The following is an 18927-nucleotide window of genomic DNA, read 5'->3' as shown; positions in this document are numbered from 1 at the left end:
AACTTGTATCACTTAATAAATAATTGTTATTTTTGTAAATTATTTAATAAACATACAAGAATAGTCACATAATATACTTTATTGTTTTATTAAATGATTAACAATATTTTTTAAAATATATAATTAATAAATAACAAATACGTTTGTTTTAAAGGTATATATATGTACGCCCTTATCTAATAGATCAATTCAAACAAAAGAAATGTCAATTTATTTCAAGATTGACTCACCTTTTTTTTAGCAGAGAATTTAAAATGCGACTATCTATTTTACTTAACTATTGAGTACCTGTGCATCTCTTAAAGAATTCTTAGATGTATTTATTCTACAATTACTCAGATTATGATATTGCAAATTATTTCTCAAAATGAGTTAAGCTATCATCTTTTTGTTTAATAATAAAATTTAAATAAAGTGAATATAAATAAATACAAAAAGTACATACCTAATTCACTATTTATTAGTTTATCAAAATCTAAGTCTAGATAATCTTTTGAGCAGCCCAACAGCTGTATTGTGGCTAATTATTCTTGATTTAGCAATATCATTACAGCTTTTTTGAGCAAAAATATTTCTTTGTATAGTTTTAGGATATCTATTTATTTATCCACTATGTCAAAAACCTTTTTTTTTTTAGTATCACTTAAAGCTAATTTTGAATGTTCTCCTTTTTTGCAAAATCCTCTGTTAATAAATATTTTAAGTATGAATCATAACGAAATGTTTTAAATAAATAAACAGATACCTAAATCCAAATAGCAGTTAATAAACTCTTTTAAATATTGCTTAATCTTAAACTTTCTTAGAAACCATAGCTAAATAGCTTCCATCTATCATTTAGTTTTAGACTTTAATTAATTTACCCAATTTTTAATTCAAAGAAAGATCTAATGTCTCTTTATTTATTTAAAAAGATTAGCTTTTATTTTAAAAGGAGTTTTAATTAGGAATATGTTTCTCCTTTTCATTTACTCTAAAATTAAAATTAGGAGAGTTATTAAAAGGATTATTATTTGATGATTAGTTCTCATGTTTGATTTAAAGAAGTTAGCTTTAATTTTCCTTAATATCACCTATTTAAGATCCATATTCATTAGTATTTGTCTGCTGTGTAGTTTAACGTTGTACTTGATGTAAAAAGCTTTATTTATTAACTTTAAAAAAAAATAAAATACCTTTTAACAAAGAAAGTAAATATTTTACATCTAAATTTGCTTTAATCTAAAAACAGTTTGCTTTTTGAAAGAAAGCTAGGAATTTAACTTTAGTTAATGTTATTATTTTCTTCTTTTTCTTAATCTTCCTTGATTTCTAACTCATCTACAGAATATTTTTTAATCTAAATTAACTATTTATCTTCGAATTATTATTTTGGTGCGTCTTATTTTGTTTTACTAGTATCATTTTAATCTAGAATATCCATATATGAATCTTAGTAGAAGTTTGACAAAAAGAGAACAAAAAAGTCTTTTTTTATAGAATTTTGAGAAAATCTCTTAATAATAATCCCTGCTAATAATAAGAGAGTGAAAACACTGTTAACTTAAGCTAAAATTGATGTAATCATAGGGTACTAAATTTATATTTGCTGAACAATTTCATCGATTAGAATATCTACTTCCAAATAGGGATAGAAGTTCAAATATTACATAGAATATTATCTATCGAAACTTTGATTAGAATTTTCATATGATATTGGAGAAGAAAACTCTACTTCAGACTGAAAAAAAAGGCCTTAGCTGACCTAAGTCATTTATTTTTATGCTTTGTATGTACTTAAAATGTATTAATTAGCTATCAGATAGGTAAATGTTGTTCTATAGTTAACTTAAATTTGTTAAGAAGTAGTATTATACTACGAAGTTAACAATTTCAGTTTAAAGCCTGCATTTAATCCATTAATTATATCATTAATATCTTAAATGCTTGCACAATTATCTGGAATAAAATTTTTTACGTAATCAGTATCAGAGCAGCCATAGACTAATATACTGATTTTAGATAGAATATTATCGTTTGTACTCAAAGCAAGAGTGTAGTTTGATAGTTTTGAAAAATCTAAGCAGTAGAATCCTGCTAAATTGGAATTTGTGCACTAAATAATATCAATTTAAATCACCTCTTAAGAATCATTATTCTGGTAAAAAAATTTAGCTATAAAAACTAAATATGTCTAATTATTTTTTCTTTATAAAATATCTATATTTTTGTTTACATCATATTCAAATCTGAATCCAATTAAATCCTAGTTTAAATCTATTTATATATTTTCATTAGATATAAAGTTTTGAGATCTGTAATTCGGATTTATATGATTGCCAAAATACAGAATGAGTTAATAAGTTAAGTAATAAACTGTAAAAGAAATAATTATCATCGAAAATATTAAACCAAAAATTGTTCCTTTTTTCATCTATTATCCACTTATGTTGAAATAGAACTCAGATGAAAATAAATCTAACCTAAACAAACTCATAATTTGTTTTTTATTATCTAAATTTGGTATTTGTTCTTTTAATATATTAATTTAACTTAAAAAATTGATTAATTAATTTCTACTTCTTAATTTAAAAAGGTCTTTTTATGTTTAAAAAAAGTTAATAATTTTATAATTATGGAATTAGCCAATCATTCCTTAAAAAATAATAATTAATTGAAATAAATGTTAAATTAAACATTATTCCAAACACATTTAAAAATAATACCTAGTTAATAAACTATATAAATAAATTTTTTTAAAAAGATTAAATGAAACCATAAAAACATCAAGTAAATACGAGCAAATTACAAATATTTTTTTCATAACTTTTGAAATAACTTATAATTATATTTTTATAAATGTATTCATAATTTGTAAATAAATTTATTGCTCTAAAAAAAAATAATTAGTTGGTTTTAAATAACTAAAATTTTTAATTAAAAAAAGAATATTTTAAAAATTTATAGATTTAGGAAAATACTAAAATATAAATGATTTCTCAATTATAAAATTACATTATTTTACTTTCAAGAAATATATAAAGTAATAAATTTTTATTTAATTTATTTATAAATCCTAAATTTATTATAATTTGACAGTTTTTATTAATCCCAATATTTTATTTTGTATTTCCACTTATATAAAAAGGACAAAATTAGAATAATCCTATATTTTATTTAACATTTATCTATTTAATAATTTAATTATATATTTTTTTAAAACTTTATTTTTAATTATAAAAATTCATCAATTGATTTTTGGTTTACAAAACATATATTTTATATAGATATATATATTTTACTTTTTTAATATAATTTTTATATTTAATTAAATCATATTTTAGAAGATTTGACTTCTAATAGAGCCATCATCTTTGATAATTCTGTAGCAAACTTAACTGACAAGTCTTAGTCACCTTTATTTTCTATGAATTTCTAACATAATTCTAAAATTTTATCTAACAACTACTCTGTGTTAGCTGATTGATATTCTGAAGAATCTTTATTTTACAATGATGATTTACCCGAACAATCATCATAATATATTGGATAACCAAATCCTCTGCCATATACTGGCTTTGTGCAAGAAACTCCAATATCTGTTGTTCCAGATGGACAGTCAGGAGAACATATACAACAACCGAAACTATGGAAACCTTAACGACATTTAGGGTAGATAATTAAGCCATTTTATTCACAGCCTTAAGAATTTTCACTTTCACATCTCTTAAGAGCATTGTTCAAGTTTAAGTCATCACCGAATTTCCAAGGGTAACCAACACCTCTTCCATAAGCTTCGGGCTTAGCACAAAACAGTCCATCGTCTCTGAATCCAGGAGGACATTATGATTCACACAAACAGCAACCTACATTGTAGAAGCCATCATCACATTTAGGATACATAATAGCACCATATTATTCGCAAGATTTAGCTGTTGATTGTTCACATCTTTTCTAAGCATCATCTAAGCAAATTGGATTAGAGCATTACTACAACAATGGCCTTATTTAACCAGCAACATTTCCTATAGATTTAAGTATGGTAGATAAATCCTCTTTCTCTTTGATTTAGGCGATAAGAATAGTGATATCTTTTATTGTATCGCCTATTTAGGCAAAACACTTTAAGATATTTCCTAAATTACGATCAGGCTTTGAGCAGCTGAAAGAAATGAGCAAAAGAATTGCGGTAATAAATAGGAGGTTTTTTTACATTTTTTCTTTTATTGAGGTTTTTATTTTTATTTGATAAATTATGTTTTTTTTTGCTTGCTAAAATCCAAGCTTTTAAATAAGGTCAATAAATATTAATGTTAAGTATTATTAATAGAAGATAGAATAGATTAATAAAGTATAATTAGGTAAATATTATACAATAAATATGTTAATATATGAAAGTAATTTAAAATGTAATTTTTAAATAATTTCTAATTGCAATATAGTAAAAAACTAAAAATAGGTTTAAAATTTATAAATAGATGAATTTCAGTAGAATCAAAGAATTAATTTAACTAGTCTCATTTTTTCTATTCTTAATCTCAAAAAAATTGTTCTATAGTTGTAAAAAAAAACTTAATTAGGATATTTGGTAACTCCATAAAAAAATAATCATGAAATTATGAGAAAATTATTTTAGTGATCAAAAATAAATATTATATTTAATTTATTTAATTGTAATTTTTTTGGAGTAATACTTTATCATTTTAATAAAATTAAAAAATTTTATATTTAATAATTCAAATATTTTTCAAATAGTTTTATGGTCTAGTAGAACATTATATCATTTCATTTGTTTTGAATAAATAAACTTACTCTAAATTTTACTCCTTTTATGCATATAAAATATACATAAATAATAATATAAACCTTAACTCTATTACATATCCGACTCTCTCTAGGGGCCGAGGACACATTTTTTTTTTTTTTATAAAAAATTTAATCAAATAATGAATTTAAAAATAAATTATTAATATAATTATAGAGTTTTACAATTAATTTATATGTAAATTAATTAATATTTAATTAAATAAAATAACAATATAAAATTAATTATCAATAATTTATATTAAATTAAAAAGTAAACAAATAAATATATTAATATAAAATCACGTAAAATTTAAAAATTTAATTAATTAATTAATTTATTAAAATATTACTATTCAGGTACAGAAAAAATTTGCTACAAATAGCAATATATATTTTTTAATTAATCGTACTATAAACTTTTCAAGCATTAACCAATTTATTTTAATGATTAATAAAATAAAATGAATTGATTCTATTCAAAATATTATTTTTACAATTTAATTTTGTATTTCCACTTAATTAAAAAACAAAATTAGAATAATCCTATATTATATTTTAATATTTTTATTTATTTATATGCTAAAATTCAAGCTTTTAAAAAAGGTCAATAAATATTTATGTTAAGTATTATTAATAGAAGATAGAATAGATTAATAAAGTATAATTAGGTAAATATTATACAATAAATATGTTAATATATGAGAGTAATCTAAAATGTAATTTTTAAATAATTTCTATTTGTAATATAGTAAAAAACTAAAAATAGGTTTAAAATTTATAAATAGATGAATTTCAGTAGAATCAAAGAATTAATTTAACTAGTCTCATTTTTTCTATTCTTAATTTCTAAAAAATTGTACTCTAGTTGTTAAAAAACTTCATTAGCATCTTTAACAGCTCCATAAAAAAAACAATTATGAAATTATAAGAAAATCATTTTAGTTATTAAAAATAAATTTTAAATTAAGTGGATTTAATTGTAATTTTTTTAGAGTAATTTATTTATCCTTTTAATAAATTAAAAAAAATTTTTATTTGATAATTTATTTATTTTTTTCAATTAGTTTTATGGTCTAGTAAAAAATTATAACATTTCTTTTGTTTTTAATTAAATAGACTTATTCTAAATAAATTTTACTCCTTTATATTTAATTATGTATACCTTAACACTACTAAATATCCTACTCTATCTAGGGGAGGACACCATTTTTTTTGTATTTTTATTCCTTCTTTTATTAAATATCTTATTTATTATTATTAATTGGTAATTTCTTATTTTTTTACAATATATATAATGATTTTTTTAATCTAAATGATATTTTACATTTAATTATGAGAAATATATATTAAAAATAATCACGAATGATAATTGTGTGGTTTTTAAATTTATTAATTTTTAGGGGATTTACGAATAATTTAATGATTGTATTATTACCTAATCATATAATAAGTATTTTCAATTTTTAAAGAGTAACTTTTTATAAATTAAAAAATGTTTAAACTTTTCTAAATTATTTTATTTTTCTATTAATTTATTTATGATTGATTTTTGAATTTTTAAATTTTATCACTAAATAAATGATTGTTATTTTTGTAAATTAATTTAATAAATATATAAGTATAGTCACATAATATATACTTTATTATTTGATAAATTATTTCACAATATTTTTAAAAATATTAAATTAATAAGTAATTCCAAAAGTTTTTGCTTTAATGATATTTTTATGTCCTTATTTAATAGATAAATATAAAAAAAGAAATTTCAATTTATTTCAAGATTGACTCACTTTTTTTTTAGCAGAGAATTTAAAATGCGACTATCTATTTTACTTAACTATTGAGCACTTGTGCATCTCTTAAAGAATTCTTAGATGTATTTATTCTACAATTACTCAGATTATGAAATTGCAAATTATTTCTCAAAATGAGTTAAGCTATCATCTTTTTGTTTAATAATAAAATTTAAATAAAGTGAATATAATTACAAAAAGTACCTACCTAATTCATTATTTATTTGTTTATCAAAATCTAAGTCTAGATAATCTTTTGAGCAGCCTAACAGTTGTATTGTGGCTAATTATTCTTGATCTAGCAATATCATTACAGCTTTTTTGAGCAAAAATATTTCTTTATATAGTTTAAGGATATCTATTTCTTTATTCACAGAGTCAAAAACCTTTTTTTTTTTCATAGTACTTAAAGCTAAATTAGAATGTTCTCCTTTTATTTTGCAAAATCCTCTTTTAATAAATATTTTAAATATGAATGATAACTATACATTTTAAATAAATAATTAAATAGATACCTAAATCCAAATAGCAGTTAATAAACTCTTTTAAATGTTGCTTTATCTTAAATTTTCTAAGAAACCATAGCTAAATAGCTTTCATCTAACATTTGGTTTTAGACTTTGATTGATTTACCCAATTTTTAATTCATTGAAAGATCCATTGTCTCATTATTTCTTTAAAAAACTTAGCTTTTATTTTAAATTGAGTTTACAATAGGAATATGTTTCTCCTTTTCATTTACTTTAAAATTTAGATTAGGAGAGTCATTAAAAGTACTACAATTCAATGATTAGTTCTCATGTTTGAATTAAAGAAATTACATTTAATTTTCCTTAACCTCACCTTTTTATGATACATTTTCAATACTATTTGTATCACGCTGTACTTGATGTTAATAGCTTTATTTATTAACTTTTAAAAAAATAAAATACCTATAATCATAGAAAGTAAATATTTTACATCTAAATTTGCTTTAATCTAAAAACAGTTTGCTTTTTGAAAGAAAGCTAGGAATTTAACTTTAGTTATTGTCATAAATATCTTCCTTTTCTTTATCTTCCTTGATTTCTGACTCATCTGCAGAATATTTTTTATCTACGATTTATTATTTTGATCGGTCTTATTTTATATTATTTACATTATTTTACTCTAAAATATCCATATATGAATCTTAGTAGAAGTTTGACAAAAAGAGAACAAAAAAGTCTTTCTTTATAGAGTGTTGAGAAAATCTCTTAATTAAAATCCCTGCTAGTAATAAGAGAGTGAAAACACTGTTAACTTAGGCCAAAATTTATGTAATCATAGGATACTAAATTTATATTTGCTGAACAATTTCATCCATTTGAATACCTACTGAAATATAAGGGTAGAAGTTCAAATATTATATAGAATATTCTCTATCAAAGCTTTGATTTAAATTTTCATATTATATTGGAGAAGAAAACTCTACTTCAGACTGAAAAAAAAGGCCTTAGCTGACCTAAGTCACTTATTTTTATGATTTGTATGTACTTAAAATGTATTAATTACCTATCAGATATGTAAATGTTGTTCTGTAGTTAACTTACATTTGTTAAGAAGTAGTATTATACTACGAAGTTAAAAATTTAATTTTTAAGCCTGCATTTAATCCATTAATTATATTAATAATATCTGATTGGCTTGCGCAATTGTCTGGAGTAAAAGTTTTTAAAACATCAATATCAGAGCAGCTATAGACTTATATACTGATATTAGAGAGAATATTATCTTTTGTACTCAGAGCAAGAGTGTAGTTTGATAGTTTTGAAAAATCTAAGCAGTAGTATCCTGCTAAATTGGAATTTGTGCACTAAATAATATCAATTTAAATCACCTCTTAAGAATCATTGTTTTGATAAAAAAAGGTAGCTAAAAAAACTAAATATGTCTAATTATTTTTTTTTTGTAAAATATCTATGTTTTTGTTCACATCATATTCAAATCTGAATCCAATTAAATCCTAGTTTAAATCTATTTATATAATTTCATTAGATATAAAGTTTTGAGATCTGTAATTCGGATTTATATTGTTGCCAAAATACAGAATGAGTTAATAAGTTAAGTAGTAAATTGTAAAAGAAATAATTATCATCGAAGATATTAAACCATAAATTGTTCCTTTTCTCATCTATTATCCACTTATGTTGAAATGGAATTCAGATGAAAATAAATCTAACCTAAACAACTTCATAAATTTTGTTTCTTATTATCAAAATTTAGTGTTTTTTGTTTTAATATGTTTTTTTAGCTTAAAAAATTGATTAATTAATTGCTATCTCTTAATTTTAAATACAACTTTTTATGATTTAAAAAAATTTAATCATTTTTAATAAAGAAATTAGCCAATCATTCATAAATAAAAATAATTAATTTAAATACCCAATCAAAAAATTAATAATTATTATATGTCAATTAATTAATAAATTAACTCTACTTAAAATAAACTTCTTGCTAAACATTAATTTCCAATATTTAAAAATAGCAACTAATTAAGAAATTTCTGTTTTTAAACAGATTAAATGAAACCATAAAAAGCTCAAATGTATTCAAATAAATACTAGAAAATTACAAATATTTATTTCATATTTTTAAATAACTTTTAATAATGTGAAATAATTTTAATTTTTTAAATAACTCCTCCATTCTTCTAAAAAAAATAATTATTAACCATAACTAAAATTTTTAATTAAAAAAGTGTATATGATAAATTTAAGAATTAAGAAAAAAAAATGATCTCTCAAGATATAGAGTTAGATTATAAAATATTAAAAGGAATATATAAATTAGTAATCTTATATTTAATTTAATTATTTTATTACCTTCAATTTTTTAATAAATTTATTTAAAAAAATAATTTAAATTTTGTGATTGAAATCACCAAAAATAAATCTAAATAGAATTTTATATTCTGAGCATAATGAACATATAACTAACTCACCTACTTACAGATATAATTTATTTACCTACTAAAAATGGCTTTAAATTATTATTAATGCAGTATTTTAAAATAATTTTAAATTTTTTAATAAATAATCCTATTATATATAAATTTCAAACAACATTATTTCTCTTCCCCATAAATAAAAATAAATAGAAGTATTCAGATATTGGTTAATCACCTTATTAAAATATCACAAACTACTAGAAATTTTCTAGTTATTATGAGCGTTTAAAATTTATTCAAGCATTATGCTTAATTCTAAAACACCACAAATCTTAAAATACCTCAATTAATTATTATTTCTACCATTAAAATAAAGAATTATTTTTATGAATGACCTTTTTAACGTTAATTAGGATAAAAATAAATTTTCTCATTGCTTTTTTAAACAAAATTGTTTATAGATCGAGTTGGATGTATAATAGCATTAAATAAATTAAGAGCAAAATCTTCAGCAGCTAATTATGAACTAATTGAAAGAAAATTATATTGAATTTAGTTTTTTTAATCCATTAAATACAGGTTAGTAATTGATTAAAATGATTGAAAAGCTTGAATTGAGAATTTAATTAGCATTAATTTTTAAATCCAGTACTTAACACAAAAATAAATTTTGATGGGAGGAAATCTTTTTTATCTAAAAATTTATTCTTTCTTTTAATACAAATAACTTACTAATTTTTTTACAAAAATTAGGCCAATAATTTAATTTAAAAAGGGAAAGCAAAAAAATTAATTAGAAAGTTTTTATAAAAAAAACAAACCATTTAATTATTAGTTTAATTGAAAAATGAAAATAGTATTAACTATTTTAATTTTAATTACTTTATCTTCTTGCTAAATATTCACATACAACGAATAACTTGCTCAAAAGTTAGCCGCCTTTTCACTTGCAAGTTATTGTACTTCTAACTATTTATCAAATTGGAATTGTGGTTTCGCTTGCCAACAAAATTAGTAAGGGTTACAAAATCTTTAAATTTTAACAAACACAACTAGTTATGCGACTGCCTTGATTGGCTACTCTCCCGATCTAAATGGAATTGTTATTTCTTTTAGAGGTACTACCTCAGCTCACATTCAAACCTATATTACAGATTTAAAGCTTTATAAAACTTAATATCCTCTATGTAAAAATTGTTAAGTTCATGCAGGCTTTTATAGCTCTTACTAAGATATTTAATAGCAGTTAATATCTAGCTTTAAAAACCTTCGTTAATTATATCCATAAGCTTTGGTATACATTTATTTTTTAGATATAATATTACTTATAATATAAAAAATAAGTATTTTACTATTTCAATTAAATTAAATTTATTATCGATTATTTTGTTAATATTATATTTGAATAATAATATTAGGTCTTTGTGACTGGACACTCACTTGGTGCTGCATTAGGCGCTTTATCACTACCAGATATTTTTTTGTTAAACAATAATTAAAAAATAAATGCTTTTTATAATTTTGGAAGTCCAAGAGTTGGAAATTAAGATTATGCAATTTGGTTTAATACTTAAAATTTTGCTAACGAATACGCAAGGGTAACTAATGGTGCAGATCCTGTCCCAGAGAACCCTGCTGAATGGATTTACTATCGTCATTATAACCATGAAGTTTACTATCCAAATGTATCTTAAAATCCAAATTAATTTGTTAAATGCTACTATGCAGAAGATAACAATTGTGAAGACAGAATTTTCCTTGCTACAAACATTAATGACCATTTAGGATACTACGGATGGAATTGGACATAAGCTACTTCTGGATGTGAATGATTAATTAAATTTATGAAGTCAATAATATATAATTCATTTAATTTATTTATTGTTTTATTTTTATCCACAAATATGCACCAAAGCAAATTAAAATTTTGAACAAATTTATCGATAATTTATATTTAACACTATTTATTTTTTAGGCTAATTAGTACAATTTATTTATTTATTTTTATTTATTTTATTTTATTTTATAATATAATAAAACTAACTAAATTTTCTTTCTATTATTAATATTCTAATAATAAATAATTGTTTAATATTATTATCAGAATTTAATTCAATTTTGTTTTAAATATCTATGTTTTTTAAAGTCTTCAAAAATTAAAAATTAAAAAGATTCGACTTTATACTTTGCAACTCTAATTTTAAATATTATTTTTTTAACAAAAATTATAGAGAAAGCAAAATAATTAGGGATTTTTAAATTAATATAAAATTTTTAAAGTGGCTTTTCATAAGAATTTTTATAGTGTTCAGGATATATATTATAAATCTAGGATGATAAATTACCCCCCAAAAGTTGAATTTATTTAATTGATTTAAAATTAATAACATTATTAATCTAAATCAATAATAAAAATTTAAAATATAAAAAATTTATTAAAAATTAACTTTTCCAAAAAATATTATTCCTTATCAAAATTTTAGAAAACATTTGGTCTGAACACTTATTTTTATCAAAGACTTAGTAACCAGAAAATAAAAATATTTAATGCTTTTACATATAATTAACATAAATATTTTAAAGCAAATACTATATCATATGCTTAATGCCAATATTGTTAAAATTACTCCTAAACTATTAATTATTTTTTAAAAGGAATATGAATTTTCATTCTCATTCTAAATTTGGCTAGTTATGCTATTAATAACATGCAAATTCCTATTAGGATCACCTTACTTAGCACAAACATTATTGTAGTTATTTACTGGAATTTATACTAAAGAATTAGTGAAGTTTCCAAATCCATAAAGGGCATCAGACTATTTAATAGGATTTGGATAATTAGGGATTGTCAAGGATGGAGCTAAGAAGATACTTAATGAATTATTACTATCAATGTAAGTATAAGCAATACTTCCATTTTCAAGTGGTCTCCAATCATCAGAAGAATTTATTTAGAATGTTGATAATTATGTTGGCTTTACTAAAAAAGATCCATCAACTCCACTAAGCAAGGCAACAAAAGCTTAATCTACTTTAGAATTACTATTTTGACGGTTGAAGTTTTATATTTCTGTCTATGGAATTTAAGTGTAAGCAAGTAAAATATTTTTACCGTAGGCTACAGATTTTATGCTATTAACTCTAGCAGCTGCATCCCCACTTAATAATGTAGTAGTAGAAATGTAGTTTAACTAAGAATCTAATTTAATAACTGCTAGTTCGTTGACTGAGTTTGTTGAAGGAGTTCCTGCATATCCTCCATTGCAAACCTTTCTCTAGTACACAAATAACTTTTAATTTCTATTTCCAGAAACACTAAAGAAGCCACCTTATCTTCCTGAAGATGAACCACCACCATTTCCTGGAATTGCTCCTTGAACTACCTTGCTACTTTCTTTGCATTAATAGGTATCAATATTACATACTTTAAAATTAATATTCATTGGATAGGCGTCACCAAGTGAAGCAATATATAGATTATTACCATCATAATGCAAATTTTAATACAAGGAGTGAGAGGTACCCCATGACCAAAAGATATTTTAATTGAAACCTGTGTCTGCATCCAAACTGATCATAGTATCACCAGTATGATCATCTCTATTTCCATTAGAATTCACGCCGAAATGATTATAATGAGCCCATATAGCTTAAATTTTTCCTCTTGCATAATTAAGTCTTCCATTATGAGGGTTAAACATGCATGTCATTCCAAAAGGTAAGTTGCATTAAGCATCTGAAAAGAATTAAATTTATTCTTTAGGTGTATTTGGCTATTAACCGTTATTCATAAGTATTCTCAACCATCTTTAAGAACCATCTTTATTTATAGCTTAAATAAAAGCTCTTTATGTAGAATCTGAAGCCATAACAACAAAACCAAAATCAGTGGAAACAATATCGAAAGGATTACCAACTTATTTTGTATCAATTGCAGATCCTATTGCAGCGCCTCCACTAGAAATTTTCTAAACAAATAGTTTACTTGAATTCTTATCAGAGTAGTAAACATAAAAAGAACTTGAATCTCCCAAAATTGGAGCAATAGGTGCAGATCCAGGACTAAAAAAGAATCCATTATTTACATTAGCCTTAACACCTGGTAAAGTTACATTTTTAATTTAGTTGATATTGAATTTGCTAGAATCAGCATTGAAAGCAATCTAATTATAAGTCCATATAGAGAGACAATCTCCGACAATAACTCCTCCAAATAGCTCTAACTTAAAATTAAGGGTAGCGCATCCCCATTAATTTCCATTTTAAGTATAAGTAAAAGTCTAAGTAGTAAATTTATTACCGTTGTTGTCATAAATATAATACTTCACAACATTTTTATTGGTGACTGACATTTAGTAAGATTTTCCTTTTTCTAAATCATATCCTTCATATCCACTTAGAGAAACATAAAATGATTACAAATTTTTCTTGCAGATTGTAGACTTTGTTTTAGAGTCCCAATATGTATTTACCTGATCAATATTAGGTTTATTATTTTTATCCAAAGATAAAGTATAATAGATATAAGCGTTGTTATTACTTCCATCAGTAACATTTGGATATACCTTGCTAGATGAGTAATAAGTGTTTTTAGTAAAGTCAAGGTTCAAATATTAAGATCCAATTAAAGTACTAAAATCGGATCTTGCAATAATAGAATTCAAGTCATCATGAGTAATAGGGATATATCCAGAAGGACAGTTATGGTTGAGTCCTCCACTAGATTGCTTTTAAACTTGGAAAAGCTTTTAAAGCACTTAAATTGACCCTACAGCTACAAGTTTTCCAAAGTTAGTATTCCCAATAACTTCATCATCTGGAGAAAGAGAAAGAGTTTTAGGAGGAGAAGTGCTAGATCCTGGAAAAGAAGTCGAATCTACAGTGCATTAGCATTTACTTAATGCATAAACACTATAATAAGAAGTGCAAAGTAATAAAATTAATATACTTAAAGAAGATTTCATTATTTTGATTTTTTTTATTTGTTTTTATTAATTAATTTATATTTTATAATTCGAAAACTGTATCTAAAATTTATATTTGATAAAAATAATTCTTAATGGCTTAATTTTTAAAATTCAGTAAAAAATTTACTAATTTGAAGCAATTAAAAAAGAAAATTACACTTTTAGTATATTGTCATTTATGTAGGAATTACCATAAATTGGGATTTGTTAGGTAAATTAAAAACAAAAATCAATTTCGAACTTTAATTTAATGGTTCTTATGAATTAATTGCATTTAACATCCACATAATACAAAACAATGATATCTATTAATTTACAAAAAATGGAAAAGTCCATAAACAAAAAATGAATTTTAGATTGTAATAACTCATTTTTAAATGATTAGTTTTTCTTTTTAGTTTTAATGCATTTTAGATCTTATCATCTAATAGCTTGAATGATAACAAAAATGCATTCAATTTTAAAACAAAAGTAGTATTTTTGTTATTAAATTTACTTCAGTAAATAAATCTATTAATAATATTAATTTGCATGAATCAAATAAAAAACGAACGAACAATAAATTTAATCATTAAATAGCTTGCTTATGTTAATATCTAATTCTAATTAATTCTTTTATAAGAAAACACACTGATTAAAGAAAGAGCAACATCATTTTTCACTTTTTGAAGTAAATTTTCAAATACTATTACCTAAATATCAAATATTAACAACTTAGTTTAAAATACATACTTCCTTTATGCTTATGAAATATTTCTGATTATTATTCAAATATTTTGAACTTTATTATTTTTTAAATGATAAAAGATATTTTTGGTAATTTATGTTTTGATTAAAAAAATAAAATTAAAAACTCATATTACAATATCTTTAGTAACATTTATTTCACCTTTTACAATATTTTCTACATTCCTAAAATAGATTAAAGATCGGTAGAGAATTAGAGAAACCATAAATTAAAATGAGAGGATGCATACTTAATTTGAGAGAAAATATGCAATGAAAAGATAAATGCATGTATAATATAAGGTTTCTAGAAGTATTTTAGAATTAGGTCTGAAATTGCAAAATTATGTTATTCTATTTCTCAATCAAAATAATCTACTACCAAATAAGAATAATGCGTAATAAAAAGATAATTTATATGAAATTAACAGTTTCAATAGTATAATATGCAGTAATATAAAAAAAAAACTAGAGTAATCTGACTTATTATATAAGTTTTATTCATTCATTTCAGTAGATAGATATCCATATATTTAAAATAAATTTGAATAGAATAAAGTAAACTAAATTATAAATTAATCTTACTACTAAGATAATTGTATTTTTCATTTATAATTATTAATTAAACATTTTTTATTCATATTATCAAGCAGCTTTTTTATATTTTAGTCACCAAAATGTGTTGAGCATATGGTTGTAAAGTTATTTTTATTTTATAGTTTTGAATTACATGATAATTTATTATTTAAAAGTTAGTTATTTTACTTAAAATAAATTTAAAATTATATATTGGATTTATTTTTAAAAAAATAAACTGAATTATTATTTGAATGATATAAATTATTCTAAAATTAAAAAACTTAATTAAAATGATGATAATTGATAATAATTTTTAACCTCTGCTTAATTATTAAACAAAATAAATAAAAATTATTTTTTTATATTTTTACAAAAAGCAATAAATTATTTGAATACACATAAAGATTTAAGTATATAAAACTAAATAATATCTTTAATAATTTTTAAAATAATTATTTCCAAATATTGATTTAATAATTTATAATTTTTTATTTTAATCTAAATAAGTTTTATTAGTTCAATTAAATTATAGTTTTTATTGAAAAGTAATATATTTATTTTATTTAAGCTAACTAAAAACTATTTAATAAATTTTTTAAAAAAAGCTCCGAGACCGGGAATTGAACCCGGGTCTCCTGCGTGACAGGCAGGAATACTAACCACTATACTATCTCGGATTTCATGAAATATATGTTTTATTATTTAAAATCCACATATATTTTAATAAATTTAAATATACTTTAATTCTTAATTAATTAAGATTTATTGAAAGCCATTTATTTTTATAAGTTAAGCATTTAAATTAATAATTTATAAAATAAAGACAATAATAAATTTGGCTTTAATTAATAAGTATCTACAGCATTTCAATTTTATTTTAAATTTATACCTTTTTGCTAAGCATCATATTAAACTAATGATGCATATTTATTGCTATTAATAATATTTAAAAATAGAAATATAATTTTAAAATGCAAGTCCAAAAACTATTCCTTATATTAAGTCAACTTTAAATGTGTTTATTTTAATTAGAGATCTATCAATGCAGTGCTTGTTTTATAAATATTTTTATTTCTAACTTAAATAATAAATCCTATTCAAATTGCTTTTATTGATAAAATATTTAAATTATTCGTTTTTCAAGATAATTATTAAACTAAAAATCAGTAAAATTTTTATTTTCAATAAGCTAAACTAAGATTTTATTTAAAATTATAAAATCTATTTTTTTATTTAGATTTTTTCCGTTAAAAGATATTAACAGCATTTGACGATATAATTCTTCAAAATTCGAAATTTTTTCATGCATAATGATGACTCATTCTAAATTTAGCATTTTTATGATTTGGTTCTAATAGTTCTATTGAAATTGTTAAAATTTTACCATAAAATAAATAATAACAATTAAGAAAATAACTACATATTAAATTAATCGTAATATTATCCTAAAAAACCTGGTAGATTATTTCATATATAGCTATAACTAGTATTAATAGATTTATTTTTATCAAGATATTAAAATCACATTATTTCAAATTTAATTAAAATCAACAAAATATATTAAGCAATTTACGCACTGTTGTTAATTGTTTCGTCATTTTTTAATAAATAAAGATTCTTAAATTAAGAAAGATAGAATGCAAATTCTTATCTCAAAACTAAGAAAGATACTTTTATTCTAGAACCAATATTCAATTAAAATACCATATTTTTACTTACTTCAGAAAATTTCTAGTGAAAAAATTATCATAAGACTAATACTTATAAGAAAAAAATTAGAAATTTGAGGGGGATTTTTCTAAAAAAAGTATGAAAGTAATAGGTGATATAACATTTTATTATTGATTTATAAAGAAATGAGGTATTTTTGAATTTAAGAATTTAATAAATAAAATTAAAATAGCAAAACTAAATTTTAAAGGACAGACAAATAAATATGAAATCAATTTTTTTATTAATTATTTCCTTGCTTTTAGCTTCTTGCTCATAGTTTTAATATAATGAAACACTTGCCTAAGACTTAGCTGGATTTTCTCTTGCTTCTTACTGTAATCCTAAATATTTATAATAATGGAATTGTGGCTCTGCTTGTAAAAAAAACCCAAATGGTCTTACAGATTTCTCTTATTTGTATAACAAGACTTTAAAGGCAAGTGGATATATAGGCTATTCTGCTCATCATGATGCTATTATAGTTGTCTTTAGAGGAACTGTCCCTTGGTTGATCTAAAATTGGATTGCAGATTTAAACACTATCAAAATTTAATATCCTTTCTGTGAAAATTGTTATGTTCATAAAGGTTTCTATAAATAGTTCAATTAATTAAAATCTTAACTTATTTAAAGCTTTACAGAAATTCGTTAAAAATATCCTTCATCAAAAGTATTATTTTGAATTAGATTTTATTTTAGTATAAAAAATTAAATATTTTTTTATTAATTTAAAAAAGATATTTGTCACTGGACATTCTCTTGGTGCAGCTATGAGTTTTCATTCAATGCCTATTATTTTTGAATTAAATGGAAATAAGCCTATTGATGCTTTCTATAATTATGGTTCCCCAAGAGTTGGTAACGAAGCATATGCAACTTGGTTTAATTTACAAAATTTTGCTTTATAATATGGCAGAATAAATAATGCAGCAGATCCTGTTCCTCATTTACCTCCTATTCTTTTCCCTTTCTAATTTTATCATACTAATCATGAAATATTTTATACTTCATTTATTGAAGATGGTAACAAATATGAGTAATGCTTAGATGCAGAACACAAATTATGTGCAAATAGTAAGATTATTGCTGCAAGCGTTCGTGACCATCTTAGTTATTTTGGCTGGAATTGGGCTACTTCTATTTTAACTTGCCAATGAATTAAAAAATTAATTTATCAAACAAAAACATTAACTAAAATTATTTTTATCTGTTTAAATTTGTTTTAAAACATTTATATTTTATTTTAATATTTACTACTTTTTAGAATAAAATATCTAAAAATTTATTTAAATTATCTTAATCAATTAATATTCTTGTATCAAAAATTAGAGGAACGAACATTATTTTTTAATTCAGAACATTAAAATCCTCAAATTTTTAGTTTTAAAAATATTTTTTACTTTTACTAATAAATAATATAGTCTGCTATCATTAAAGTTTGCTATATTTATTA

General features: G+C 21.8%; 6 protein-coding genes across 6 annotated transcripts; 2 read left to right on the top strand and 4 right to left on the bottom strand. All coding sequences in view use genetic code 6, as the record gives it.

Annotated features, from left to right (window-relative positions):
* Positions 1-226: 226 nt before the first annotated feature.
* On the bottom strand, positions 227-2413 carry TTHERM_00320190 (AMP-binding enzyme family protein; the record flags this gene model as incomplete). Its single annotated transcript, XM_001012918.2, has 4 exons — positions 227-384; positions 446-684; positions 746-1154; positions 1204-2413. The coding sequence occupies 4 exons, from the start codon at positions 2411-2413 to the stop codon at positions 227-229; spliced, it is 2016 nt and encodes a 671-aa protein (XP_001012918.2).
* An 899-nt stretch (positions 2414-3312) lies between these two features.
* Positions 3313-4194, bottom strand: TTHERM_00320180 (hypothetical protein; the record flags this gene model as incomplete). The annotated part of the gene is made up of 1 exon (XM_001012917.1): positions 3313-4194. One exon carries the CDS (start codon positions 4192-4194, stop codon positions 3313-3315), a length of 882 nt encoding a protein of 293 aa, XP_001012917.1.
* A 2377-nt stretch (positions 4195-6571) lies between these two features.
* Positions 6572-8793, bottom strand: TTHERM_00320170 (AMP-binding enzyme family protein; the record flags this gene model as incomplete). Its single annotated transcript, XM_001012916.2, has 4 exons — positions 6572-6729; positions 6787-7028; positions 7094-7490; positions 7539-8793. 4 exons carry the CDS (start codon positions 8791-8793, stop codon positions 6572-6574), a joined length of 2052 nt encoding a protein of 683 aa, XP_001012916.2.
* A 1540-nt stretch (positions 8794-10333) lies between these two features.
* On the top strand, positions 10334-11318 carry TTHERM_00320160 (lipase family protein; the record flags this gene model as incomplete). Its single annotated transcript, XM_001012915.1, has 2 exons — positions 10334-10780; positions 10905-11318. 2 exons carry the CDS (start codon positions 10334-10336, stop codon positions 11316-11318), a joined length of 861 nt encoding a protein of 286 aa, XP_001012915.1.
* A 762-nt stretch (positions 11319-12080) lies between these two features.
* On the bottom strand, positions 12081-14453 carry TTHERM_00320150 (hypothetical protein; the record flags this gene model as incomplete). Its single annotated transcript, XM_001012914.1, has 1 exon — positions 12081-14453. The coding sequence occupies one exon, from the start codon at positions 14451-14453 to the stop codon at positions 12081-12083; it is 2373 nt and encodes a 790-aa protein (XP_001012914.1).
* A 3244-nt stretch (positions 14454-17697) lies between these two features.
* TTHERM_00320130 (lipase family protein) lies at positions 17698-18631 on the top strand (the record flags this gene model as incomplete). The annotated part of the gene is made up of 2 exons (XM_001012913.3): positions 17698-18144; positions 18212-18631. The coding sequence occupies 2 exons, from the start codon at positions 17698-17700 to the stop codon at positions 18629-18631; spliced, it is 867 nt and encodes a 288-aa protein (XP_001012913.1).
* Positions 18632-18927: the final 296 nt, after the last annotated feature.

Source organism: Tetrahymena thermophila (genome assembly GCF_000189635.1).
Source record: "Tetrahymena thermophila SB210 genomic scaffold scf_8254691, whole genome shotgun sequence".
Lineage (NCBI taxonomy): Eukaryota > Ciliophora > Oligohymenophorea > Hymenostomatida > Tetrahymenidae > Tetrahymena > Tetrahymena thermophila.
This window is presented reverse-complemented; position numbering and strand designations above follow the sequence as displayed.